At 40.4% G+C, this 27,859-nt stretch overlaps 1 protein-coding gene across 2 annotated transcripts; it reads right to left on the minus strand.

The window, feature by feature from the left end:
• Positions 1 to 238: 238 nt before the first annotated feature.
• LOC117289538 (importin-4-like) lies at positions 239 to 27,647 on the minus strand. Of its 2 annotated transcripts, none has more exons than XM_033770686.1 (24): positions 27,521 to 27,647; positions 24,809 to 24,895; positions 23,832 to 23,911; positions 20,517 to 20,558; positions 19,453 to 19,588; positions 18,957 to 19,136; positions 17,935 to 18,102; positions 17,446 to 17,529; positions 16,164 to 16,313; positions 15,348 to 15,511; positions 14,384 to 14,631; positions 13,865 to 13,972; positions 13,155 to 13,280; positions 12,419 to 12,542; positions 8,575 to 8,686; positions 7,506 to 7,651; positions 6,901 to 6,978; positions 5,701 to 5,861; positions 5,124 to 5,317; positions 4,438 to 4,617; positions 3,607 to 3,812; positions 2,712 to 2,844; positions 1,461 to 1,635; positions 239 to 725 (listed from the first exon to the last, which is right to left on the minus strand). In XM_033770686.1, the coding sequence occupies exons 1-24, from the start codon at positions 27,584 to 27,586 to the stop codon at positions 580 to 582; spliced, it is 3,294 nt and encodes a 1,097-aa protein (XP_033626577.1). In that variant the 5' UTR covers positions 27,587 to 27,647; the 3' UTR covers positions 239 to 579. The 2 variants fall into 2 exon arrangements, with proteins under 2 accessions (XP_033626577.1, XP_033626576.1); XM_033770685.1 differs by having other exon boundaries at positions 3,607 to 3,815.
• Positions 27,648 to 27,859: the final 212 nt, after the last annotated feature.

The raw sequence follows: 27,859 nt of genomic DNA on the forward strand, positions 1-27,859 counted from the left end.
AATTGAGCTCAATTTTTCACAGGTTTGTTATGTTATGCATATGTTGAGATACACCAAGTGATAAGACTGGTCTTTGACAATTACCAATAGTGTTCACTGTCTTTAAGCATCATTCTCTGCTTAAGCAGCTCTATGTAATTCTGAAGTCTAGAATCTCATTTCTGCTTTGAAAAAAAGAAAAAAATCTGATAAATCTACTCTGCGGTAGTAGAATATATAGCAAGACAGTTCTCTAAAGACAAACCCTACCTGGCAAGTAGATACACACATGGTATTACCGCAAACCAAATATATATTAAATTTCCATTGTTTACTAGATCTGAGCTTGCAAATCTGAGACGGTGGATTTACCTGGTTAGTCTGCTGCCACCTAGAGTCTACCCAAAAGTCTCAAATTAAGCCACTCAAATCATCCACAGCGCTTGATAATAAAATAACTCTTCTCTTTCAAAAGGAAATTGTTGCAAGGGGCACATTACTCTACAATTCATTGTAAACAACAGTACAATTTTTTGGCATGACTTGATTAAAAACTTGGCAAATTCTTTTACAATTGTTGTGCATTAGATGATTACGGGGTCATGTGCCCACCTTGTTGGTTGAGGACAGAACGAGGTTGAGCTTCGCTGAGAGATGCTCCGGGAGGGAGAGTAGGACGGAGTTAAAGACGTCTGGCTGGTGTTGACATGAGCTACGAATCACCTCCACAATGCAGGATGTGCTAACTGTAACAAGAAAATATACACACAAATTATGTGTCAACATAAACCACAAGGTATGACAAAATGAAAAAAACAGCAACAAACCTATGTTGCAATGACAAAAAGCTTCCAGTGCAGAACCCAAAACAATTTGTTTGGGGGCAAGCTGTAAAAGTTCCAGACAGAATTGTATGGCTTATTTGAGTGATAAGAGCATCCGACTCATCCTCTGGTGTTTCTGGTCAGCAGAGTATCAATTAATAGACTGATCCATTAGTCTCCGACCACGACGCACGTATGAGCAAGAACTGCCGTGTGCGCCAATCATGTGGGACTTTACTTGTCGGGCCTTCGTTGCGTTGTGATTGGTCAATACGCAATGGGGCGGAGCTTAATGGATCTGTCTCATGCTCTGTCCTTGAGATAATAGAAGCTTCTTATATACCGCTCATTACTGCCACTCAGCGACACTCGTGGCACTATAACATACATATTTTTCCTGCAAGGTATGTGGGACTTTGTTTGAATCGTGAGAACTCTCCTTTCACATAGCACCATGTAATGATTGAAAAGCTGCTGTGGCACAATATGCTGCCAATCAAACCAGGAACACAGCGCCGAACCAGAAGGGATATTAAGCCTGAGGCCCTGTCTAGGATAGTCCTTGTAAAAGAACACAGACCACAGCTTACAGTCGAGGGTCCGGCCAACACAAATTGATCAATAACAGACCCAAACATCCCAGCATTACTTTCTTACATTCTTTGAGTTGTGGTTGATCTAATTGATCAGCTAGTATTGCCAGTAGGTTAGGCAGACTCTGCAGGATGGTAGCATCGCCTGATTGGTACAGCTTCAATATACATCCATACACTGTATCATTCTCTTCGAGGTCATCCTTTAATGGTAGGAACTTTAACAGCATCGGCACAACCTGTCCGCAGAAAACAAAAATAACAGCAATGCTTTAAAGGCACTGGATACTATTGGTAATTCACTGTTAGCATAAAAATTTACTTGTTAACAATCAATGGAGAGCTGTTGGTAGTATAAAATACTGTGAGAAACGGCTCCCTCTGAAGTAACGTAGTTTTCGAGAAAGAAACTATTTTCCACTTAAATATTTGAATTTGATTTCGAGACTTCAGAATTAGAGCATCTGAAATCAAGCATCTGAAAGTAGACAACCTCGTGTTACAAGGGTGTTTTTTCTTCCATTATTATCTCGCAACTTCAACGACCGATTGCGTTCAAATTTTCACAAGTTTGTTATTTTTTGCATATGTTGAGACATACCAAGTGAGAAGACTGGTCTTTGACAATTACCATAGGTGTCCAGTGTCTTTAAAAGGTTTTGATACCTTTTTTTATATCAAGTTTTAGACCATGACATGGATCCCTACTCACTGTGAATGAAGATGTACGTGTATGCATATAATTTACTAGTTTTTTATAATTCAGAAGTTTAATAATAATAATAATGGAAATTTATATAGCGCCCATCCATGTTTACATGCTGTTGGCGCATTCAGAAGTTTCAGCTTCATTAGTTGAGTTGAATTGAGTTGAATTGAATGGTTTATTCGTCAAGTATATAAAAATACATGAAACTGACAATCCTATTGTACAACAACATATAAAATATTAAAATGTAAAATTGCACAAGTTATACCACAATACCACATAAAACAATAACCATAATGTAAGAAAAAAACATTAACATTTATATAAAAAACAAACAAACAAACAAACAAACAAACAAACAAACAAACAAACAAACAAACAAACAAACAAACAAACAAACAAACAAACAAACAAACAAACATGAAGGCCAAATTGCACAGGAGATGCCAGAAAATCAAATAAAACAATAATAAACAATTAGTTTGAGAAAAAAAGGTGAAAATCAGAGAGCAATGTTTTCAAAAGAGTCACTTAAATTCGTACATGCTAAAATAGTTTTTGTCTCTCCGAGATGAACACTATTTTTGTGACATTGATTCTACATACCTCCCCGAGGGGTACCAGTGAATGGTTGGTCATGATGAGACGACATACTGAAGCGCATACGTTATCGATGACACGTCGGTTGGTTTCCTGCCCCATGACAGATGACAATGCTTGTAGGATATTCGTAAAATGTCTGATGGTAACACCACACAGTTAAGAAAACATGTAATTCTAAAACGCAGAGTTAAACAAAAAGAATTAATCTAAGCTCGATCTGAGCAAATAAAAAAAATTATCAACTCAGATCTCGCTTAGATTCAACAAGAAGCTTCAAAACACCCCTGTTTCTTAGTACAAATTTAATCTAATAGGTCACTTGTGATTATTCGAGGTTGAAAAATAAACCACACACACAAACACACAGTCGTGTTTGAACATTACGTTGGAGGACACCTGTTGTACTTTCTATTGTTCCTGTATTGAAGCAATCCCTATTGGTTTTGTACTTGAATGACTAGTGAGGACCCATGAAAACAAAGAACTGACTAGTGAGGACCTATTGTCCCTATTGAAACATGTACTCAGAGGGTTCACCATACATACCCATGTTTTCATGCATTGCCAATAACTGCTTATGTTAGACATGTACCTGTTCGTTGTGCTGTCATTAAGCATTCGAGAGAGGCTCTGCTAGGGTCAAAACGTCAGGCCACTAGTTACTGGTTAGAAAGCAAATTGCAACAGCTCATTCAATTTTTCTGATTATAGACCGCATTACTATGACGTCACCATTCAAATATCTGACCTACAACAAGGCGCCTGTACGCGAGTGCGTGGGTGTGTGCGTGCATAAGCTGTAGCAATCAAACCGGGAATGTTGCGTGCTGCATGCTTCACTTACGTACGCACATACGGTTTGCCCAACAATATGGCGCCTTTCATAGCAAAAGGATACGGGAAGGCGTCTTCTCCTCCATTCTGCGCCAACACTCCGAGACCAAAGACTGCATTGCTCCGTACCTCTTCATCTTCATCATGAGCCATGTTAAGGAACACCGGGAGTAGATGCTGCAGGAAGGGACGGGTGGCCTCTCCCATCCCAACGATGGACTCCGATAACGTTCCTGTTGCAAAAGACTTCTCTGCGCTGGAACAGGATTTCTTCTATGGAGGAATTTTTTTTTTACCTCATCAGATGGTAAATCCCCCACATAAACTTGCAGGTGACAGGGCTTTTTCCATTGCTGCTACCCAATTATGAAATAGTCTACCCATCCAAACCAGGAACTCCACCTTTTCCCCTATTCTGTAGCTGGACAAAAGCGTCTTTGAACTGTCTTGTTTTCTTTTTTCAGTACCTTGTATCCATTAGCGATTTTGCGCTTTGTAAATACAATTATTATTAATCTTTAATTTGGTTTGATGAGTTCCTTCTCTCACCGTGCTGGTGATCAGAAGAGGGAGTGTTCCAGCAAAGTATGAGCGTACACCACACTAATAATAATAATAATAATAATAATAACACTACTAATAGTAAAAATAATAACAATAACAATAATAATAAGACTTGTAATGCACACATATCCACCCTGCTGGATGTTGAAGGCGCAGAAAAACCAAAAATAAAACCAAAGATACCACTGATGGCCTGTAAGACCAGAGCTTGCCTTTATCTTTGCGAACAAAGACAGCGGACCAGTCTGTTCCAGGCCTGGTAGTCCCTATCTGGAGCACTGATTGACTTATCTCTGTGTGTATATTAAGTTTGATGTGTTCTGTCACTCACCGTTCTCGCAATTAAAAGAGGGAGTGTTCCAGCGAAGTACGGAGCGAATGCCACGCCTCCCAAGGCCCTGGCCAAGGAGGGGATGATGTCACCGGCGTACTCGATGAGCATAGCGTCGTACTCGGCTTGATCTCCATCCTCATCCTCGTCCTCCTCATCATCTTGATCTTGACACGCCGTCTGGAAATCAGACGCAAAAAGAGCTAGAAAAGTTTCATCTTCAAGATTCAAACACCTTTATGGTCCATGGAGAGCATTTGAAAATGTTTGTTATGAACTGTGAATGGTTAGCAAGAAAGATGTTTTAAAAGTAACGATCCACACAAATATGCATCGGAATTGCATTACTTTCCTAATATGTCGTGAAATAAAACGTCATGCAATTTGTGAAGTCAAATGTTTGACTTGGCCGACCGTGTTAGTTCGCAAAGTTGAGTTGCTTTAAAGGTTGGTGCCTTCCACCTCTGGGACCCCGGTTCAAATCCCATCTCATAGGGGCACTATGAAGATTGTTTTTTTGTCTAGTCACTACAGTCGCTATTTGACTGTGTGTGATTTTTCCTGGCGTAATTCCCTTGGGTTTTCCTTATCTCAAAATGAATTTCTTCATTGTCTTCTCTCTTCTTGTTTGGCGAGAATAAGAGCATTAAGAATATATCAGAGTCCTAAAGTTTTCCTTTACCCACCTTCCGTTGGAGTACATTCCTGACCGCGCTGCTTATGCTGCTGAGGTTGCCCTGCTCGCTGACCATGGCTGCTCGCAACGTTCCAAGCATCTCGTTCAACGTCTCTAAGGTAGCCATGACGACTGTACGATCCGTTTCAGTGTTGACGATATGGATGAAATGGGGGACAGTCTGATCCACTGCTTTAGCGAGAGCTGTGTGTTAGAGACAAAAAGAAAGGTCACAAAATTGTGCCCATAGAGTCTGTCGATTCTTCCACAGTTTATTATTTTGTAAGTACAAAAAACATCATTTTTATCAAACCATCTCTGCCCATGTACCCCTGGGTCGAGAGAAGTGCTTATAGTTAAGTGCCTTGCTTAAGAACACAAGTGTCATGACCAGGACTCAAACCCACACTCGGCTGAATAGAAACACCAGAGCCTGAGTCCAGTGCTCTTATCCGCTAGGCCATGGACACCCTGTGGAAGGAAACTTAATGTCAGAGTCCTTGTGAATAGTGGTTTCAAGACTAGTCTTCCAAATCCAAGCTGGTCTTGAAACCATCAAGACTGATTGGTTAGTTGGCAGCTCCTACCTTGTGTCTCCTGTGAGTTGGTGTCTTGGAGAGCTTTGTAGAGACTGCAGCATAACTGACCGGAGCTTGTGATGGCTGCCTTGCGTACATTAGCAGCAGGATAATCAATAAGCTTTAGAACCTCAGAGAAACACGTCTCTAAATGAGGCATGAATGCAACACTGGAAGAAAAGTCATCATAAATGAGGTTTAAAAAGTGCAGGTATTCATCGTATAATCAAAGACAACAACTCATTGGAGTCTAATTAAACTACTATGTTGAGACACAATTTAGCTCTTCCCATGAAAAGTGCTGTTTTAAATTCCCACATGTGTACAGACATTTTTTCTGGCAATTGTCAATATTGAGAAAAAGTAGAGAAATTTTTATTTTTTGTGAGGCATATTTTGCTGATATTTGCTGATTTTTTTCCCCGGAACCCCCCACCCCCCCCCCCCCCCAAAAAAAAAACCGAACAGGAATCCTATTTAAAGCCAGTGGACACTATCGGTAAACAGTTTTGTCCAAGGCCCACATTTCATGTATCACAACTTATATATAAAATAACAAACCTGTGAAAATTTAAGCTCAATCGGTCATCGGAGTCGAGAGAAAATAACGGGAAAACCCACCCTTGTTTCCGCACGTTTCGCCGTTTCATGACATGTGTTTACTATAAATCCGTAATTCTCGATGTCGAGAATTCATAATTTTTTTAATGTTTTCTCAAAAAGTAAAGCATTTCATGGCATACTATTTCAAGAGAAGTCTTTTACCATTACCTTCTGTAAACCCTGTAAGTTATTTGAAACTTTTGTGAACTCTGTTCCGAAAGTGTGTAATGGCTTTAAGTATGAAGAATATCATGCCTGCTAGTCACAAACGTGCATGCATCGCGCCACCATCGACCCCCCTGTAAACAACGTGATGATCCTTCCTTTTCCCCTACTGGACCCAATTTCTTCAGTTACTGAAGATTTCTACGTTTCTACAACACCCTGTAAAGCGTACACCCCAAGACTGCCATGTCAGAGCATATAAGCGCTGAACTCCACTATAAGAAGTGCCATGCCTTTGTGCACAGCGGTGCTAGAGTGCACGCCCAATGAGCAATTTCCATATTTCAAAGGGAAGAGTATTTTCTCTCAATATTTCATAATACGTCCATTCATTTGTCCTGATGACCTATGATCTTAGGGACACTATGACCTTTGACCTACCCTGTGTTTGATGCAATTTCACCCAGTGAGTTACAGGCATCCTCCTTCTCCTCCATGTAAGAGTTTTCAACGCTGTACCTGGAAATCATAACAAGATTGTTGTTAATACAGTTAATGTCCATGCTTCCAAAACGAACTCGATGGTGGTGATTATGTCAAGGAAAATAGACGAGAAAGTGTAGAGTCGAGGAAAGAATGTACAAGACAGAGTACAGTCTAGTCTCTGACTTGAACTATTTTCCCCCAAACTACTAAATACTTAATCAAATAACGTCTGGTTACATTTCTATTTTGCAAAATGTATAAGAATATTTGTATAGTGCTTGCAACATATCGAGTAGGTACCATGATTTGATCAGATAACAAATTTGTTTTCACTAAAGTAAATTCATTAAATGGAAAATGTTTTGGGAATAATAACATGTGTTCAGCTTTGTTTTGCACATCTTTGAAAAAATATCAGTTCAGTATAACGAATCAACCGTTAAGTGTAGAATCGTAAAAATAATCTTCACTTGCATCAATAGAGTGGTATCAGAAATCAGAAATAGTTTATACAGAGTGAATGATCTTTCAAGGATTTAAAGAAACCTTCAGCATCTCACCCCTGGATATCCTCATCCTCCTCTCCATTTTGTTGATTGACTTCGCTTCCTTCAATATCTTCATCATCATCACCTTCATCATCTTCCTCCTCCTCTTCATCTTCAAATAACGACAAGACACCGCTGTCCTCATCATTATAATGCGCCTGTACATAATTAAAAATATCCATGTTTAATAACGAAACAAATCTTGAGACATCTTTTAAAGGCAAACTGAACCTTTAGTTTTTGAAACCGTTTTATAATTTTAATCCCATATAAATATAGATGGATACAATAAAACGTACATTTTGAAAGATGGTTGAGCTTTTGATATATCGCTGAAAATCCGAAGCGAGTATGTTCACTCAGGAAGAATCCTCCCTTTAGGACATGTAGGTTTACACAATCCAAGACATTTTACTGACCAGAATTGGCATGAAGTATAAGCCCGGCTTAAGAGTCGTTACTATTAGGGAGGTTTAGCTGCACGTTAAGCGAGCAAAAACGCGATCGTGAATGTCAGAAAATGTTGTTGTAAAAATATTCTGTTTTAAAGGGTTTGGGTACTTTTTCAAAATGTCCATAGATTTACATTAACCTTACAGGGTTTGAAGATAATGATAGTAGAAAGCTTCCCTTCAAATATTACTTACTGAGCTGCTGTAGTTTTTGAGAAATGAGTAAAACAATGTCATGAAAATCGTTTGTAAATGATTAAAATAATTTCCGTCTGTTAAGACGAAAATTATTTTCATGACATTGTTTTACTCATTTCCCAAAAGCTACAGCACCTCAGCACGAGAAGCTTGCTACTATCATTATCTTCAAACTGTGTAAGTTTAGTGTAAATCTGTGCACACTGTGTCTTTTGTCCTACAAAAGTTACATAGACCCTGTAAGCATACATGAAGTTCCCATTTATCACATCAGGTATGTACGTACCGACGACATACGCGAGCATGCAATAAGCTCATAGTGGTGACATCCCCTAGAAACGACACAATTTTCTGACGCTCTTGTTCATGTTTTTGCTTGCATAACGATTGTGCAGCTAAACCTCCCTATTATCATTATTTGGTAGACTTACCACAATTCCCTCAGTAGACTTGAGCGAGTCTACCATGAGTTTGGTAATCGTCTCAAGGTGTGTTGCCATGCCAACCCCTAATACCGACGACAACGAAGCAAACAGTCCGTACCTGAAAAATATTCACAGCAAATGTTCACAGTAAATTTGTGCCTCAAAACGAAAATTCAGGCCGGTTATGGACCAGGCCAAAGGATACATGTAGGTCTTTTAACAGCAACCAGCCAGCGACCCGTTAACAGCAACCAGCCAGCGACCCGTTAACAGCAACCAGCCAGCGACCCGTTAACAGCAACCAGCCAGCGACCCGTTAACAGCAACCAGCCAGCGACCCGTTAACAGCAACCAGCCAGCGACCCGTTAACAGCAACCAGCCAGCGACCCGTTAACAGCAACCAGCCAGCGACCCGTTAACAGCAACCAGCCAGCGACCCGTTAACAGCAACCAGCCAGCGACCCGTTAACAGCAACCAGCCAGCGACCCGTCAATACAAGCACTGAAGAACAGCTCCTCTAGGTCTTTTAACAGCAACCAGCCAGCGACCCGTCAATACAAGCACTGAAGAACAGCTCCTCTAGGTCTTTTAACAGCAACCAGCCAGCGACCCATCAATACAAGCACTGAAGAACAGCTCCTCTAGGTCTTTTAACAGCAACCAGCCAGCGACCCGTCAATACAAGCACTGAAGAACAGCTCCTCTAGGTCTTTTAACAGCAACCAGCCAGCGACCCGTCAATACAAGCACTGAAGAACAGCTCCTCTAGGTCTTTTAACAGCAACCAGCCAGCGACCCGTCAATACAAGCACTGAAGAACAGCTCCTCTAGGACTTTTAACAGCAACCAGCCAGCGACCCGTCAATACAAGCACTGAAGAACAGCTCCTCTAGGTCTTTTAACAGCAACCAGCCAGCGACCCGTCAATACAAGCACTGAAGAACAGCTCCTCTAGGTCTTTTAACAGCAACCAGCCAGCGACCCGTCAATACAAGCACTGAAGAACAGCTCCTCTAGGTGTTTTAAGAGCAACCAGCCAGCGACCCATCAATACAAGCACTGAAGAACAGCTCCTCTAGGTCTTTTAACAGCAACCAGCCAGCGACCCTTCAATACAAGCACTGAAGAACAGCTCCTCTAGGTCTTTTAACAGCAACCAGCCAGCGACCCATCAATACAAGCACTGAAGAACAGCTCCTCTAGGTCTTTTAACAGCAACCAGCCAGCGACCCGTCAATACAAGCACTGAAGAACAGCTCCTCTAGGTCTTTTAACAGCAACCAGCCAGCGACCCGTCAATACAAGCACTGAAGTACAGCTCCTCTAGGTCTTTTAACAGCAACCAGCCAGCGACCCGTCAATACAAGCACTGAAGAACAGCTCCTCTAGGTCTTTTAACAGCAACCAGCCAGCGACCAATCAATACAAGCACTGAAGAACAGCTCCTCTAGGTCTTTTAACAGCAACCAGCCAGCGACCCATCAATACAAGCACTGAAGAACAGCTCCTCTAGGTCTTTTAACAGCAACCAGCCAGCGACCCGTCAATACAAGCACTGAAGAACAGCTCCTCTAGGTCTTTTAACAGCAACCAGCCAGCGACCCGTCAATACAAGCACTGAAGAACAGCTCCTCTAGGACTTTTAACAGCAACCAGCCAGCGACCCGTCAATACAAGCACTGAAGAACAGCTCCTCTAGGTCTTTTAACAGCAACCAGCCAGCGACCCGTCAATACAAGCACTGAAGAACAGCTCCTCTAGGTCTTTTAACAGCAACCAGCCAGCGACCCGTCAATACAAGCACTGAAGAACAGCTCCTCTAGGTGTTTTAAGAGCAACCAGCCAGCGACCCATCAATACAAGCACTGAAGAACAGCTCCTCTAGGTCTTTTAACAGCAACCAGCCAGCGACCCTTCAATACAAGCACTGAAGAACAGCTCCTCTAGGTCTTTTAACAGCAACCAGCCAGCGACCCATCAATACAAGCACTGAAGAACAGCTCCTCTAGGTCTTTTAACAGCAACCAGCCAGCGACCCGTCAATACAAGCACTGAAGAACAGCTCCTCTAGGTCTTTTAACAGCAACCAGCCAGCGACCCGTCAATACAAGCACTGAAGTACAGCTCCTCTAGGTCTTTTAACAGCAACCAGCCAGCGACCCGTCAATACAAGCACTGAAGAACAGCTCCTCTAGGTCTTTTAACAGCAACCAGCCAGCGACCAATCAATACAAGCACTGAAGAACAGCTCCTCTAGGTCTTTTAACAGCAACCAGCCAGCGACCCATCAATACAAGCACTGAAGAACAGCTCCTCTAGGTCTTTTAACAGCAACCAGCCAGCGACCCATCAATACAAGCGCTGAAGAACAGCTCCTCTAGGTCTTTTAACAGCAACCAGCCAGCGACCCGTCAATACAAGCACTGAAGAACAGATCCTCACATGGTTATATCCTCATTAATTATAACAATAATAACAAATTCTTATAATAATAATAAAACCATTCTTATATAGCGCATTTCACAAAAAACATCGCTAAACATTAGTCCTCACATTATACCACATTGTTTATTGCAAGCGCCGAACCGGATACCGCATTGTTGACAAAGGTCACAATGCTGTGTACCGTATTTTTTCACACTAAAAAATATATAACGCAATTTGCAGTGTGTACTGTTTTCAATCTTGAATTTCTGTGGGAAGACATTATTTTTTGGAAAAACTTTGTGCATGCAATTTGTAGCATATGAAATGAACTTTCCTACGATGTCAAATTTGTATATTTATTATCTTAATTTTGTTTGCAAGATTTCTGGCTAAAACGAATTACTTCTATTTTTATTCAGGATTTCTGTCTCAAGAAAAACGACAAGATTTTCAACCTAATTTTCCTCAAGAAAAGTTTGTAAAAACTTCTCAGAAAATATAACCGTTTTATTATAGGCGTCTTTTTCCATTTGTACCATAATCGGAACCTATTTTGCTGAAAAATCGTATCTGTTTTGAAAGTGTTCAGCCACCACGGTCACTTCGACCAGCATGAGTCGGTCGGGGCCCGCCCGCCATGCACGCCCAAGCCCACAGCGTTGAACGGGTGACGTGCTCGGTCCACTTAGCTACCGTTGTTATATAGTCCGGTTTTGTCATCATCTGACTGCATGTCTGGCGACGAAATACCACGATTGGCTGCCAAATGTTCACTAGATTCTCTCTCAGAACTTCCCAAGTCTTTTTATAGAGTCACTATAGGCAAACATATAAGCCAAAACCTTCGTGCAATGAGGAGACATGATGGTGATTTTTGTCAAAAAAAAAAACGGAAGCGTGAAATCTTCAATTGTACTTTTCCCGGAAAATCATAATGGCGACCCCCTATACAATACATACCATTGCAATGCTTGGTAAACAAGCAACCCGTCTATATAAAACCTAACAACAGAGGGCGCCAAACAAAATAAATACAATCTCTCAAAGGCAAGGCTTTTTTCTGTCGAGTTTTCACGACATTGGGACGGAGCGACTACACAACGCACAGTCGAGTTTTCTCGACAATGGTAAGGAAGCGCTTGCACTGCGCTGTCGAGTAAACTCGACAATGGTATTGAAAGGGTTAATCTTTCTCAGCTCCCTGGGGAGTATACAACCTGGGCAACCTTAGCACTCCAAAGGCTGAACTTGAACTTGATGCTCTTACCCGCTTGCCCATTTCCCACCTTAGTGGGAAATGAAAAGCACAGAGCGCTGTGGTGTCAGTAGAGCCAATGAAAATGGGCCCTGTCGTGACTACTCCATCAAGCCGATGACTCATTGAGAGAAAGCCTTTTTTTTGATGTTTGTTGGTTACTCACGTGCATCTACGCAGGTCAGGGTCGTTGATCTCCTCGATGAGCTTCAGCCCAAGTACGAGACATTCTTCAGCGAGAGGAAGAAAGTTGTCCCTTCCGAGGGTGCGTGCCAGGACTCCTAAGGTGTCTATAACATAATCATAACATCAAGATTTGTTAACTTAACCACTATTGTTAATTGTCTACCAATGACGTCATGGCCTCGATCGTGCAGTGTGGGACCAGAAGGGATTGTGCGCGTGCTTGTTTCAAGAACTTTTGTGCTCTTGTATGGCACTTGCAGGACTCTTAGAACGCATGTGTGTCAAAAATGTAAGTATTTTGACATGATTCCGGTTCAAATGAATCAATATTTTACACGGTCAACCTAAACCATATGAAGTTGTACATGTCACAAGATTAACAAAGGTAGTGCTTTCAGCTCTACCAGCCATGATTCAGATTGATGATACCCAAGCCTATGTCTGTATGGACTGTACAGGGGGTATCACCCTGTTTCAAGGTGGCAAGGGCCCCTTGAAGTGGCCTTTAGGCCTTGTGTGTCTGGCAGCTTTCATAAAATATAAACATAAAATAAAATTTAAACAAATGATAGGGGGCGGGTTGCTCTAAGACTTGGCTCATCCTTTGAGGGCTTTTATACTACAGCGTGCACATAAAATAAATCATTAACATTTGCAGCATACTGACCCTACTGTATCAGTCGCCCCTAGGGAGGAGGTTGTGTGTTTAAACATACCAATAGCTTGTACTTGTAATGTTAACGCATCCCCAGTTTGCACAGTAGTAAGGTAGATACGCAACTGTTCCATGATCGGCTGGAAGAAGGGAAGCATGTGCTCCTTGGCAGCGTTACTTGTAGCTCCTAACAAAACAAAAAATCGTAAAAGGTCCGAAAAATAGTTACTATAAATGGAACATAAAAATCTGAAACTTTTTTTTGTGTTTTCCTAAATGTTGCTTCGAAAAAATAATAGCCTCAAACAAAAATAATCACACATTTTCTAACAAATGAAAACTTCAAAAACGATCAGTCATAAGAACGATACCCGAACAAACATAATCATAAAATCTTTTTTGAAAAAATAAAAAAAAAAGGAATGGGACATATAGAGATTTAAGGCATTGCATGGTGAGGTATCAATATATATTTGGTTTGAGGTAACACCATGTGTGTGTCTACTTTACCGTGTAGATTTTTTCTTAAGGAACTACATACATAGGTTCTTTTATTTAGATTTCGGAATTCAGGAGACTACTTAGTTTTAAAAAGAACTGTCCAGTTTATTATTTACTGCCTTGGTGAAAGGCAAATGATTGGCTAGGACTGCTACCTTCACTTTAGTGGATCGACGGGACTTTTCGTTACTAACTTCACTGCCACTGAGTGAGTTCCTGTTGGTGGTAACGTTGCGTCTAGCTTTCTCTAGCCATCCTCAAGAGACTTACCAATTGCGCTGATTGCGAGTTCTTTGATATGAATCACACTAGAGGTTTGTAATGTTACAAGGAGACGCTCCATTAATGTTGGCAGATATGGAAGCAATTCATCAGATCCTGTCCAAGAAAACAAATACTCCTACCATCAATTGTGAAATAAATTCATTTCTGATAATCATCAGATGAGTAAGTACAGAGTTCTTCAAGAATGAAAAAACGCAACAGCTGATTACGGTTGTTACAACCAAACATTACAATTGCATGGCTTCTGGCTGGCACCCCTAACAGATATTGAGAATATAGGGAGATCACCAACAAAGGGCTACATGTATATAGCTTAGTTGGTAGAGCGTCGGCACATTAATTCGTAAGTCCTCTTAAATCGGAGAACAGATTTAAGTAACAAGTCTTCATCAAAGTTTATTTTCTTACAAACAAAATAAAGTAGTAAAATTAAAAAACACTGACGAAAAAAAAACATTAAAAAGAAAAAAAAAAAAAGGGAAAAAAAAAGAGAGGAAAAATTACCTAGGTTTTCACAGAACATTTCCAGTGCATAATAGATTCTAGTGACACCCTTGGGGCTCTGATCAGCAGTAGCAGACACCTGGCTGAGATAGTCAAACAGTAACGGTAACAGCTCAGCGTGGTACTTGCTGATATCCGGCTGTAGGTGCTCAGCAAACTGACCCAGGCAGAATAGAGCTGCGTTACGTACGGCCTGCTGAGGGTCACGGATGCCATTGCAGATGCATTCTAGTAATGGCTGTAGGTGTCTGTGGGTAAACAACAATCCTTTATTTAATTACTGTGATCAACAGGGTTCTCCCCAGGATTGTTCACAGCTATGGGGCAGGACATGTGGCGTGACATGTGGCAGGACATTGGACATGTGGCGTGTCACGGCCTAGCAGTTTTAAAAGAGCACCAAATTCAAGCTCTGGTGTTTCTGATCAGCGGAGTGTGTTTGGTAACTTGCATAAAATAAAAAATGGGACCCAAGTTTTGGAGGTTTGGTATTTGGCTTAAAGGCAGTGGAATTTAAATTAGTTGGAATTGAAATGAGATCTTTCTTCTTGGTGTTTATCTTGGTTCTAAAATGACAAATATTTTAAATAGCGATGTGAACTGGTAATGTTATTAATTTTGGTTTTTACCCATACACACCGATGTGTGTTAGCACTGTATACTCAGTACTTCCCCCCCCCTCCGAGTACTGTGAAAAAATATCACAGGCATATTACTCATCTTCCTTTACTGTGCAGAAACCTCCTCTGGAGTATACTCGCACATTACTCGAGTGGGATTCGAACCCACGACCCTTGCAATTCTAGAGCAGTGTCTTACCAACTAGACTACCGAGGTTGCCTGGTAGCTAGAGGCAGTTCAAATCCTATGTTTATGCAGCGGGTACTGCAATGATACATAATAGATTTAATATTTTAGTGCATTAATACAAAAAAAAATCCCTCCTCAAACTATGTTTACTCACTTGTTCCTGATGAAGTCCGCACAGCCTTCAGCAAGTACAGCTAGGCTAAGTAGACCAGCCTTTCTCTCAAACTGGTTCTCACTTCTTAAGGCTGGTTGGACCAACTGCATCAATGGGGGCAGCAGTTTCTCAGGTGGCAGATGGAGGGCCATCGTATCAATCACCTACAGCAGTAAAAATATCAAAAAATTCTTGAATTTGACTCATTTCTGATTAAAGAATTACCAAAACAAATGACAAAAACTGAACTGTTTGAAATTAGCATCAAAGTCAATCTTTGATATATAAAAAAAAATATATTTCTGATTCTTAAAAATATTCAAACTGCCTTTTAAATTTGTGTTAAACAAAAAGAAAATTTGTGAAAAATGGTTGTCTGCCAAAGTGTTCCAGTCCTAATTGGATTATATCGATTAACTTATTATTCATAATATATGTATTCATATGTATTCTTTTTGAAGAGGCCAGACCCTGTAGAAGCCTGAGCTTCCTGTCTGCGACCTCCCCATACTGTTATTTAGTTCTGTAATTAGTTTTCCCTTACATTGTACATGTACAAATGGTATGGAAACAAAACGTTTTGAAAGCCTAACTCTGCAATCTGGGTGTTTATTTTTTTCTTTTCTCAAATTCTTTTGATAGTGATCCTAGTTTTAAAAAAATAAATAAAAATTACTATTATTAATATTTTTTTACTGGGGGGGGGGGGGGGGGGGTTATAACAGTGAACGGTAAAACTAGAGAAATCACATCCCTGCATCTAAATCTTTTAGGCCTTGAATGATCTTTTGAACGATCCTTGGCTTCTTTGCGTACCTGTGCAGCAACTGAAGATGGAGTATTAGCCTCTGCCTCCTCCCCACATTCATCCTCATCCTCATCTTCGTCATCTTCCTCAGGTGGACTACACATGATCGGGAACAGCACCTTCAAGACTGGACCAACTAACTTATATTTCAGCATTGCCTGGAAACGACACAAGCACAAATTTGTTGAAGGACTATACAGAATTGGTTTTTGCTAACAAACCGTTGCTGGCAGTGTAAGCACTTTATGTAATCCACCATATATATAAACTGACAAACCTGTAGAAGTTTGAGATCGATCGGCCATCTGGGTCTCGAGAGAATAGTGAAAAACCGATTACAAATTTTGCATTGCATCGTTGCCAAATTAAAAATGAATAAAACGCTCACTGAGCGATAAACTCCAAACGCGGAGTTAGATTATTTATTTCTCATCAAATATGACATTTCAGACAGAAATATTTCAAGGGATGTTTTCTACTATCATCATCATTAGACCATGTAAGTTTTATGTAAATCTGTGATCTTCACGATTTGTGTTTCTCACCAGTTCTGTAACGTTTCTTTAAAAGGGAAGATACACTTTTGGCAATCACTCCTAAACGTAATGACAATAAAACTATCGGTTTTAGAAGCTCACAGCAGCGTCGATATAATAAAACATTTTAAGAAACATTTCACTTCAAAGTAATGTAGTTATGTTAACATTTTGAAACTGAAAAGCCTTAATACTGAAAATAGTCCCAAAAAATTGTTGAATATTGTGATCAAAGGTTGAACAAAAGGGTGTCAACGAGAGCTGGGGATTAAGCTGCGATGGACTTACATCCTGTCCAGGGGAACAGAAATATTCTCAGTCATTTAATGCCAAGGAAACCGGATATAAAGATTGCCGTGATAACAAAAATAATTTGGGGGGCTAATCATCCTAATTCGCAGCTAAGAGCTAAATTGGAAGGGCGCAGCTACAATGTGTTCGAGAAGCTGGCATGCAAGGGGGCCTTTGGCTGCCAGCAACATCAACCCATTATGACCACGAAACACAGCCAAGATTGAAAGTGTTTGATTTTTTTTCCCGAGGGAGGAAAACAGGATGTTCTGGAAAACCCTTGTGGCACAGCAGAGAACCAACGACAACTCAACTCACATATGACCCTGGCTGGGTATCGAACCGGGGTCACCTTGGTGAGAGGCAAGCGTTTTACACACAAGCCAACCATGCCACCCAATGATGGGCCATATTGGCTCGAGACAGACTTTACTCTGTCCAGTGCACCTGTTTCTGTCCTTACCTTTTTCTTCAGACTTGTCAGCCAGCTGATGAAGGATAAAGCTTTCACTCTGGCATTATTACCTAGAGTGCTGTTGCTTGCTACCTGAAATCAAACAATGAAATCAATCATTATCAACAATAGAATCAACTGAATGTGATGGCAATTTTATGGGATGTATAATAGATCGAAATTTGTGATTAATTTTCATATGAAAAAAAATCAATTCCGATCTATTATACATCCCATAAAGTTGCCATCACAAAAAATTGCAAACATTTTCATCTAAATAATGAAAACATTCCCCTTTTCTTTTTTGATTTCAAAACCAACGGAGCTTCTTTAATAATATGCACAAATTGAAATGTCTCAACAATTCAAACCTGTTGATCCAAGTTCTCAAAAAGAAACCCTACATTTTAATGAAAGTTTGACAGAAAAGTGAGGATTGGAATGAAACTGCTGTTACAAAAACCAAAGTTACGACAGAAAATCTTGCAATGTACCTACCTCACAGCAGAACTCAACAACAGCTTTGAGATGTGGAACAATTATAGACACCTCACACTCAACCAACTCATCAAATAGTTCCATTGCCTGGCAACCCTGGTCCTCATCACTCGCTAGTAACAGCCGAATTACCACCAGAACTTGGGGTATCAATGGGCGGAACTGAGCCTAGAAGACAAATAATAGACCAATTGCATATGATGTCACACTCTCAAAAAGGAGGCAGATCATTGGACAATAGCTGTTATTTGGGCGTAAAAACTTGCGCGTGACCTCAACCACCTGTAGCGTTTCGCATTATGCAAGGGGGAGCTATTGACTTCTTACGCAATACAGAACGTGCCTCCGAACAATGCGCCTAATTTTGGGTGGCAACTCTCCTTTGTGCATGTTTGTATAGGATTTTGACACCCAAAATGACACCCAGGATTTGCACCTGTGAGTACACTGCACGTATTGCAAGGGGTCTATAAACCATTATTAAATTGTCGATACACAGTTTCATTCGAACAGGGTTAATAATGCTGTAAAGCACCTTGATCTCCTTGCTATGTATGCGAAATAAGAATGTTTTTCAGAACATGATTCAGAACTTAGCAACTGCAATGGGAGACTTTTGGATGGTAATTTTTCAAAGTTCTACGAATGCTCAGACCTGTTGCACAGTACTGAGCATGTGCATGCACGCTCAGAGCTGCTAAAAAGGGCTGTTATGTCTGCTGCTTCTAGCATCTCAAAGGTCTCCCATTGTTTTGCAGTTAACATGGTTCAGATCAATCTTAAGATTCGAACTACCTCTAGCTAACGGGCAATCTCGGTAGTCTAGTTGGTAAGACACTGCTCTAGAATTGCAAGGGTCGTGGGTTCGAATCCCACCCGAGTAATATGCCTGTGATGGTTTTTTTTCACAGGACTTGGGAAAGTACTGAGTTTACAGTGCTAACACACATCGGTGTGTGAGTAAAAACCAAAATAAATAAGATCAATCTTAGCTCTTTGAGAAATCGGCACCCAGAACTTACGATATCATCTGAGCCTAGGTACTGGACTATTGACGTCATGGCCTTGATGGTGTAGTGTGGGACCAGTTGACTCTCTCTATGTTGCAGCATAGTGTTGAAGAGATTACAGGTGACGCGAAGATTGGATCTAAGATGCTCCCCAGCTGAGCTGCTCACACAACTCAAGACTAATGCTGCAATCTGTTATATAATCAAAGACAGTATTTGTATTTACAACAAATTTGAATCTTAAAGGCACTGGACACTATCGGTAATTACTCAAAATAATTATAAGCATAAAAAGTTACTATAGTAACCAGCAATTGAGAGCTGATTGATTTAGCCAAGTAGCGCATATTTGTTTCACAGGCTGTTTCCCCAGGGAGCTGAGATAGTGTAGGAATGCATGCCCAGTGCCAAGGGGTTATAATGTTTGAAGCGCTTTGAGACACCCTTCAGGTGTGAAAGCACTATATAAAAACTGGCTATTAATATTAAGTCTTGAGACCACACTTACCTCTTTGTGTTGAGCATTTGGACTTCTTGCTTGCTGCTGAAGGAACTGCAGCAGGTCTGGCCAGCCACTTCTTGATGCCAGTTCATGTTTCGCTATCGCTCCTATTAGCTGTGCCACGGCATTGCACACACTCTTACTGTGTTTATCAAAACAAAATGAAATCAATCTAGAATCAAATTAAACATTAAACGTGCATCTGAGATACATATTTTTCTTTATCTATACACTGAAGTGTCAAGCACTGTACACTCAGTATTACCCCGAGTTCATGGAGTACTTTGAAAAAAACCACAGGCGAATCACTTGGTTTGGGTTCGAACTCACAACCTTTGCATAACAATGCGCCATGTCTGTCACAAAGTGACACTCCTGGCGCGAAAAAAAAACATAAACTAAACTGACATCCGAGAACCCAACACAAATAAGAAATGAGTTCTGAGTTTGTTCTTGAAAGTGTGGTAGGAAGTCTCCTTTTTCAGTTTGATGGGTAGTGAGTTTAAAAAGGGAAGGACCGGACCGAGAGAAAGAGTAATGAGAGAGGGGCACTCAAAAAAGATTTGTGTCAGCCGAACAAAGATATTGGTATGTTCGTGGCTCTGAGGCAGCTGTTGGAAGTAGGTGGATGCAACGACAAGGATCAACATCTTGAAGACAAATTCCCCATGTCCTGTGAAAATAATCCAGTGTTGCCAGTAATAATAATAATAATATCGAAGTCTTATAGCAACACGTATCTACCAAACAAGGTACTCAAGGTGCTGAGTATATACAAACTTTCAGGAGGATAGGTTATTGCAGTGATGAACTCTGAGAGTTATTTACACTGAACTCTGCAAAGCATTGAGTAAACATGATTTTTTATGCACACACCAAAGGCCTGGAATTTTATCTTTGAGAGAGCAAGGCCATTTTCATTTTGCAAAGGGCACTTCCTTAAGAAAGTCTTTACAGCCTATGCCACTTTTGGAAGGGGCATTTAGGCCAATACTAGGGCAGCGGAAGTCATGGCCTCCGTGGCCTAATTGTTTGGACACTTTGGCAGGGTTGCCATGGAATTTACTCACTCTGGCTCCTGAAGGAGAACTTGCAATAGAATCTGCTTCAAGCTGTAAGAGAAGATAACACATATTCCCTTCAGTTTAAAACTGGTCGTTAACATTAAATCTTCAAGACTTACAGTTCTGTAGTGGACACGATAGGCCCCTTTTGAAACCACAATGTAGATATACATGTCCATGTATGTCTTGGCAATACGTGATGATTGTATTACTATTATTATCATACATTTCTGGTAAAGAAACCAAGGTTGCCTCATAAGTGAGCCTAATCACTGCAGCCTGAAAGCCCAACGAAACCTGTAAACAAGGGTGCTTGCTACGTGAACTGGAATTACCTACAATTGTAGGTTAACAACTTCTACAATAAGTGTTCTGGGTTCTTTTCCGTGCCGCAATAATCCTGGCACACAGAATCTACGGCTTAATGTCCCAACTGAAGGACAAAGCAATAATGTTGAACTGTCTTGTTCAATTACACAAGTGCCGAGACTGGGACTTGAACCCACACTGTGCTGATCAAAAAACACCAGTGGGTGTGTATGTGTATAAACCTTTGTTTATGACCGGTAAAAAGTGTTAATTCATGGGCACGACACGCGACCTTGCACCTGTTCTTATAAGACAGTTTCTTCATTCCTATTGGTCGAGAGCAACGGCTGAAACAGTTGTGCCACATCACGCGATACCCGCGACGTGCACAACATTCCCTTATAAGGAGTTACCCGAGGGCGGCAGAGGGCTTTACCATTTCATAGCTGGAGGGGTGTTGTAGTGAAAGAAATCATTGAACAATTACAATCTTTTCATTTATTTTACTTTTTGACCAAAAAGTTATGATGTTTTTGACCGAAAAGGTATTTATGAATGGGAATCAAAGTGAGTTGAATCGGTTTTCAACTAGTGGTTTAAACCCGCCGAGGCCTGGTTCTTTATAATATACCTCGACTTCGTCTCGGTAAAATTATCAAGAACCAGGCCTCGTTTGGATTAAACCACTACCGTAATTTTCGGATTATAAACCGCGCGGAGTATAAACCGCACTTCCTCAAAATATACAAAAAAATATTTAATGTCGGCGTATATGCCGCGCGGAGTATAAACCGCGACCCAAAAAAAAAAAACATGAAAACAAACTAACCTCGAAAACACGGAAGTGAAGTACGCAAACCTGCCGCGTTACGGGTGATTTTTTTATTTCACACTATCAGTCCTGAATTATCCTTTGTTTCCATCAACAACCCTTTTCCAGAATTTGAATTTATATTTTGATGATCGGTTGTGTTGACCATGTTTTGTGAACTTCTTTGGCAACAAATCTCCGTGAATCAAAGATCGGTCGACAACGCACACCTAGAAATAGTTGAACTTTGCCCTGCATCGCATCGCCCTCTGTTGACAAAAGTTGTTCACGTTTGATTAGACTTGGCCACAATCCGCGAAGTGTGGGTCAGACGTTCAGGCTATGTGTTGTACAATAGGGAGCCGATCCGTCCGAAGTCTAGCCAAGATTTTATGAATGGAACTACCACCGGCCAATCATCAAACGGCCAATCACAGCATGCGCACAAAGGGGCCGTGCTTGTTTGCGGTCCTCTTTGTGGCGATGTGCAGTGACGGACGGGTGGCACATCAGTCAGTCTTGTATAGTTGCCACAATGCGCGAGTTGCGTCGTAATTAAAGTTGAAATGTATTTAAGTTTACACTATTGATCGTAATTGAAAAGATCTATTATAGGATAGCAATCTTTTTGCAATCTTTTTTGTGTGAGGAGCTAGCCGCTCTGTTTTGCAGCCACAGCGAAGACAGCGACTTCGAGGGTTTCAATTTGTAAGAAACCAGATAGATCAAGACATCCAACAAAACCAACAGTTCTTTTCAGAGCTACCACTACTTCCAAAAAGAGATAACCGTGCAAAGTGAAATAATAAAATATTTAAAAAAAAAAGTGGATTACCTGGCCCCTGAACAAAGAAAAATCCCCTTATTTAATAAACACAACCCCTGTTGAATCCTGATAAATTATAAAGTTACAAAAAAATACCTTTGATTAATAAACCAAATCCGTTCGAAGCCATTTATTAAAAAACAAAAAGAGAGAACCTAAAAATATTAATAGTAATAGTATAAGCGGTATAGCATGCCCGATTATTCTGGCATCCATTTAAATCCCCAATTCATTACAATTAATAAAAACCCTTTATTTAAAACCCAACAAGATTTAGCATTAAAAGAACCCTTTATTTAAAATCACGCCCAATATTGTGAGACCAGTAATAAATAAGAAACTCTGCCCTTCAGAGAGTTTACACAAGTGCCGCTACATGTTCAAGGTTAATGGACTCAACAATGAGGGCGGTTTGAACACGTTTTGTTTGATCCCAGGCGCTGCATAGTTCTTTGTGTACGTTCATTCACCATTCTGATGTTGTGGTTGAGCTGAAGAAACCGCTGGCTGTCACGAGTGTAGCCTGGAAGTCCGACGTCAGTATGTAGAGATCGTAAGATAAATAGACAGGGGACCAGTCTATTTCGCTCTCACACGAGTGCATCCTGAATGTCTGACGTCAGTATGTAGAGATCGTAAGATAAATAGACAGGGGACCAGTCTATTTCGCTCTCACACGAGTGCAGCCTGAATGTCTGACGTCAGCATATATATATTGCTAGGATAAATAGATGGGGACCAGTCTAGTCTGAGTTTCGCTGAGCGAGAGCGAGGGCGCGGACGGCGGTTGATTAACGTTTTACAAAGGAAACACGGAATACAAATGGGGTGGGATTTTCAACAGGACTTTGTCATCACACAGGCATGTTTTGCAGGTTTTTGTTCTCGTTTCTTAAAAAAAATAATATTTGGAATGTTTTACATACGATCTTTCTTTTTATAAATGCCGTTTTTTCTCTTAAATATTTATACGTCGGCCTACAAGCCGCCCGGAGAATAAACCGCAGGGGTTCAAAAAAATTTCAAAATCAACATATAAACCGCGGTTTATAATCCGAAAATTACGGTAGTTGAAAACCTCCTCACCACACATTGATTCCCTTATTACTTCACAAGTCCGGTGCTCTTAATGGCTCATCCCACGCCGCACAACATATTATGAACAAAGTGGTACAGAAAAAACAAAGTTTTCCGATTTCGGCAACTGAAATTAAGCATTGATGATTGTCTTCAAATGCTGTTTTCAGGTGGAAATATTTCTCTGGTGGATTTGCACTAGTACAGGCTTCCGAAACAATGATCTCTTAGAGTGAAACAAACAACATTGTTTATCATTGATGACAAAATCCTGCATTTTTAACCCTAAAACACTTACTTATGACTGACTTCTGGTGAAAGCTTCGTCCATTGTTTAATAACTTTTCTTCGAAGGAGCACTGCAGCCAACTGCCGTATCTGTGGAGTTCAAAGAAAATAATTGTGTTTCAGAAAAGCAAAAGTACCAAACCACAGAAGCCCCAAAGTAAACTTTTTGTTTGCATTTTTCAAAGCTGTAAATACTATGACTGATAACTTGTACTTCATGTTCTAGTCAGGGCTCGAATTTGAGAGAAATCTACTAAGACTGCAGGGTTAGTGAAGCTCAAACTGTAAACTAGACCAAAAACAGGAGAAAACTAACGCACAGCTTTACTCACATATGGCCCTATCCAGGAATCGAACGAGGGCCACCGAGTGGTGAAAGGCAGGAGCTTAACACACGAGCCACCCATACTAGGAATTGAAGATTGGATGGAAAACCCTAACTTATGTATGTCTTTGCCAGTTCTTTTTATATTTTTTTATTTATTATTTTTTATTATATTCTTTGAGGTTTTTAATGCTGTGTTTCTGCTGGGTTTTTTTCTCTTTAAATTTGTGTGTATTTATGTATAGATTTTGCCTGTTGATTGTTAATTCCATTTCACTTAATTCTGTAAAAACTTTATAAATTTGAATGATGTCAACCTTTTGGTCGTTTTTTATTCAGATTAAAATATACCATTGAGAGTCATTATTTTATTAATCCAAAGTTACTAACTGACTGACTCATTACAAATGTGGAACACACCTCTGCAAAATGCATGTCTACCGTTTCCACCATTTGGGGGTCAATTCCTTTGTGTACATTTTGACCAAAATGCAAGTAAAATCAAGTGTACATGACCCTCTGCTTTTGAGCAGCAACCTTTGACCTCCTGCAGAGTAATCAATCATTGTGATGAATTTGTGATTTCTTTGATTGCAAACATGTGAATCATCAGGGAAGACTAAGGAAATGATGGATGTATTCTCACACAGCCACACACTTACCTGTGGATTTGTTGACGTAGTAAGCACATTGAAAAGTCCAGGGACGATATTGGGATCCTTCAAAGCTCTCTTCAACTGTTTCGTACCCTGAAAAATAATATACATCGGGAAAAAGATAATAGTTGTAGCCTGCAATCAAACTTGTAACTTTTAAGTAAGGCCATAAGTAAGGCCATACCCACTAGCATGACTAGCAAGTCCGGTGATCCTGTGCGACGCCAAAACCATGAAAACATTGTTATAGAGGGAGGCAAATGAAGACATGTTCACTGATGCGTGACGATACAGGGGTGGAGAATATGGAAGAACGGAGGAGTCCATTCTGGGCTACGGAAGAACGAGCTGCCTGCCTGAGTGATCGAGATGTGTGGCGTGTGGTTTATTATAAAGATACATGTAGCCACTTGGTTTTCCTTCCTCCATGTATAGACCAGGTATGATGTATAGACAGAGTTTACTGCACTAATTAGGCCAAGTAAAATAAATAACATTTTGAAAAACTTGGTGAGGGAGGTCCTTATTATTTGTTATTTTCAAATTTGTTGTTATTTTTTTCAAAATGGCCACCATGTCTAAGATGGCCGCCATATCGTATTTGAAGATGGTTTTCTGGTTTTATGAGTATTTTCTGTAATACCTCAACTTCTGTGTGTGTTTCTGTGTCCATTTTGATACATTGTAATTATTTCTAAAGAGTCATTCTTGCTTTTGCTCCACAGTTATTCTGTGTGCGTTGCATCGCATCCTTGTGCAAAGAACTGTGGCATGCAAAAATGAAGGGCAAAACGTTTCAAATAAAAGAGTTTCTCATAATGCCTTGCAATAGCTATTCCTGTAGGCCTACATGTAAGAAAGATGATGAAACTGCTCAATAAAAATAAAGAATACATTTGAAATAGCTATAAATAATATGTAAATTGATTTTAATATTATTATTATTATTATTATTTTTATTTTTTAAATAACAAACAACAAAAAAACGGTGCAGGCGCCAAAACCGAGGCAGGCGGGGACGAGCAAACTGTTATTTATTTAACTTGGCCTTAGTGAGTAAAACATTGGAAAATTTTGCAGAAATTCTTAGTACACTGGAAATAGTGTGCTTCACTTGGATGCTATTTTGGGGATTTTAGCCCATAAGACCATAGGCTAGGTCCTTATTAACCCTCTACGGGTCCTACTACTTGCCATCAACTCATCGTCAAATCCCTTGCGACGTCAACTCGCCGTCAACTCCTCCAATATATATTTAAAATCCACAAAAGAAGCCTAGAACTGTAAAGTATCAGCTCAAAGAGAATTCGCATAAGTTTTAGGTCATATTTCGGAATAAAAATTGAGTTTTTTTTCTCGTGAAAAAATTATCTCAAAGCAGCAAAACCGTTGGCCGCCATCTTGCTTTTTCACATGGATTAGTCTTGGCCCAGATGTCAATGATTGGTGCTTTTTTTTTTATCAACACAATGTGAATGAAATTTTACCGAAAACCATGAGAAATATGTAGTTTAGCCCAGACTTAACACTTCCGTGCCCCATTTATAAATTGTTCATGTAAATTTAATGAGTTGACGGCACAAAAATGAGTTGACGGCGAGTTGACTGCAAGTTGGCGAGTTGATGACAAGTGGTAGGACCGCCCTCTACTGGTACTATGGGTGGCTTCAATTAGCTTCCCCAGGCGACCCCGGCGTGCTTGTCTGGGTGGCGCATTTTTTTACCAGGGTGAATGCGGGCAGATAATAGGATAACTTTCCATATGGCGCCACCACTTTTTCACTCATTTTTACAAAAAGGGATATATCAATCAGGTAAATTAGATACTATATTATTTTATTTCGAATGAAAAAGTGGTGGCGCCATACGGATACTTTTCCAGATAATAACCCCACGTTCTTCCTGGAAAAAAAATAACCGCAACGATCACTCACCCTTCTTGTGGTGACATCAGTGCACCTCGGGCCAGGGTCATTTGGCCTTGGGGCTGGCCCGAGTTGCACTCACATCACCATGAAAAGGGTGGGTGATCGTTGCATTTTTTTCTCACCAGGAAGAACATGGGGTAAATATCTGGCCACGTTCATCCTGGAAACAAAATTCGCCAGCCGGGTGAGCAAGCCAGGTCAACCCGGGCAACCTAATCAAACCATGGAGATGATCGAACGCAACCACGGCACTGTGTGTGGTTAGGGAGGGGGGAGGGTGGGGTTTGTAGGTTGTAATGTAATTGTAAGTATGAAAATAATGAAGGAAAAGTTTCCGTACTTTTTCATTCGACATGAAATAATATAGTATCTAATTTACCTCAATGAGATATCCCTTTTTGTAAAAATGAGTGAAAAAGTGGTGGCGCCATACGGAAAGTTATCCATCCAATCTATTTACTTAATCAGTTAATGATTTATTATGTCGATCATTCATGATAACCGTGCGTGGCGAAACTACCCACTGATCAGTTTTTAAGGAAAAACTGCCTTACCTGAGTGTATATTACTATTAGACCAAACGATTTATCAATATCAGTGACCACCCCCCCCCCCACCCCCTCTCTCAGCTAAAATGTTGTCAAATTAAAATCCTTAAATTGAAATTGATGAGCATGATCATGATGCGGTTTATATTTGAAGCCAGCGGCTTGTGACCCTTCGTCGTCCAAATTATAATAAATAAGATAAAAGTTACGAAACATCAACAACCAATACACTGTTTTCTCACCTCTTGAATCACGGCACTGTTTGGTATTAACAATTTATGCAATATTTCTTCTAGAGAACCCGCCATTGTGCTTTATGACATTTCACACGTCTACCACAAAAGTCATGCACTTTCGGCAACACATGGATCCATTACTGGTACATGGTACTTACTGTATGCACTAAATTTAAGCTCAACACTTCTTTTGGTGCTGGTACTAATTTCAAGAAACCGTCAACGAGCGTCAAAGTTAGTCGTTCATCAAAGCTCGGGGCCGGGAGCGCAAGTGACTTCAGGCTCCTCCCCCTTTTCATTAATATTTGCGTGTGTTTTTATGGTTTTACTTTCACGAAAACAAAA

This window comes from Asterias rubens, chromosome 4 (genome assembly GCF_902459465.1).
Source record: "Asterias rubens chromosome 4, eAstRub1.3, whole genome shotgun sequence".
Classification (NCBI taxonomy): domain Eukaryota; kingdom Metazoa; phylum Echinodermata; class Asteroidea; order Forcipulatida; family Asteriidae; genus Asterias; species Asterias rubens.

Bases quoted from the DNA above. Each gene is read 5' to 3' on its own strand.
- LOC117289538 (XM_033770685.1), bottom strand. From the start codon at position 27,586: ATGGCGGGTTCTCTAGAAGAAATATTGCATAAATTGTTAATACCAAAC. The intron at 14,632-15,347 runs GTGAGTAAACAT...GTTTACCCACAG, and splicing joins GCGGACTTCATCAGGAACAA to ACACCTACAGCCATTACTAG. The intron at 5,862-6,900 runs GTAGGTCAAAGG...CTTTTCTTCCAG, and splicing joins GAAATTGCATCAAACACAGG to TGTTGCATTCATGCCTCATT.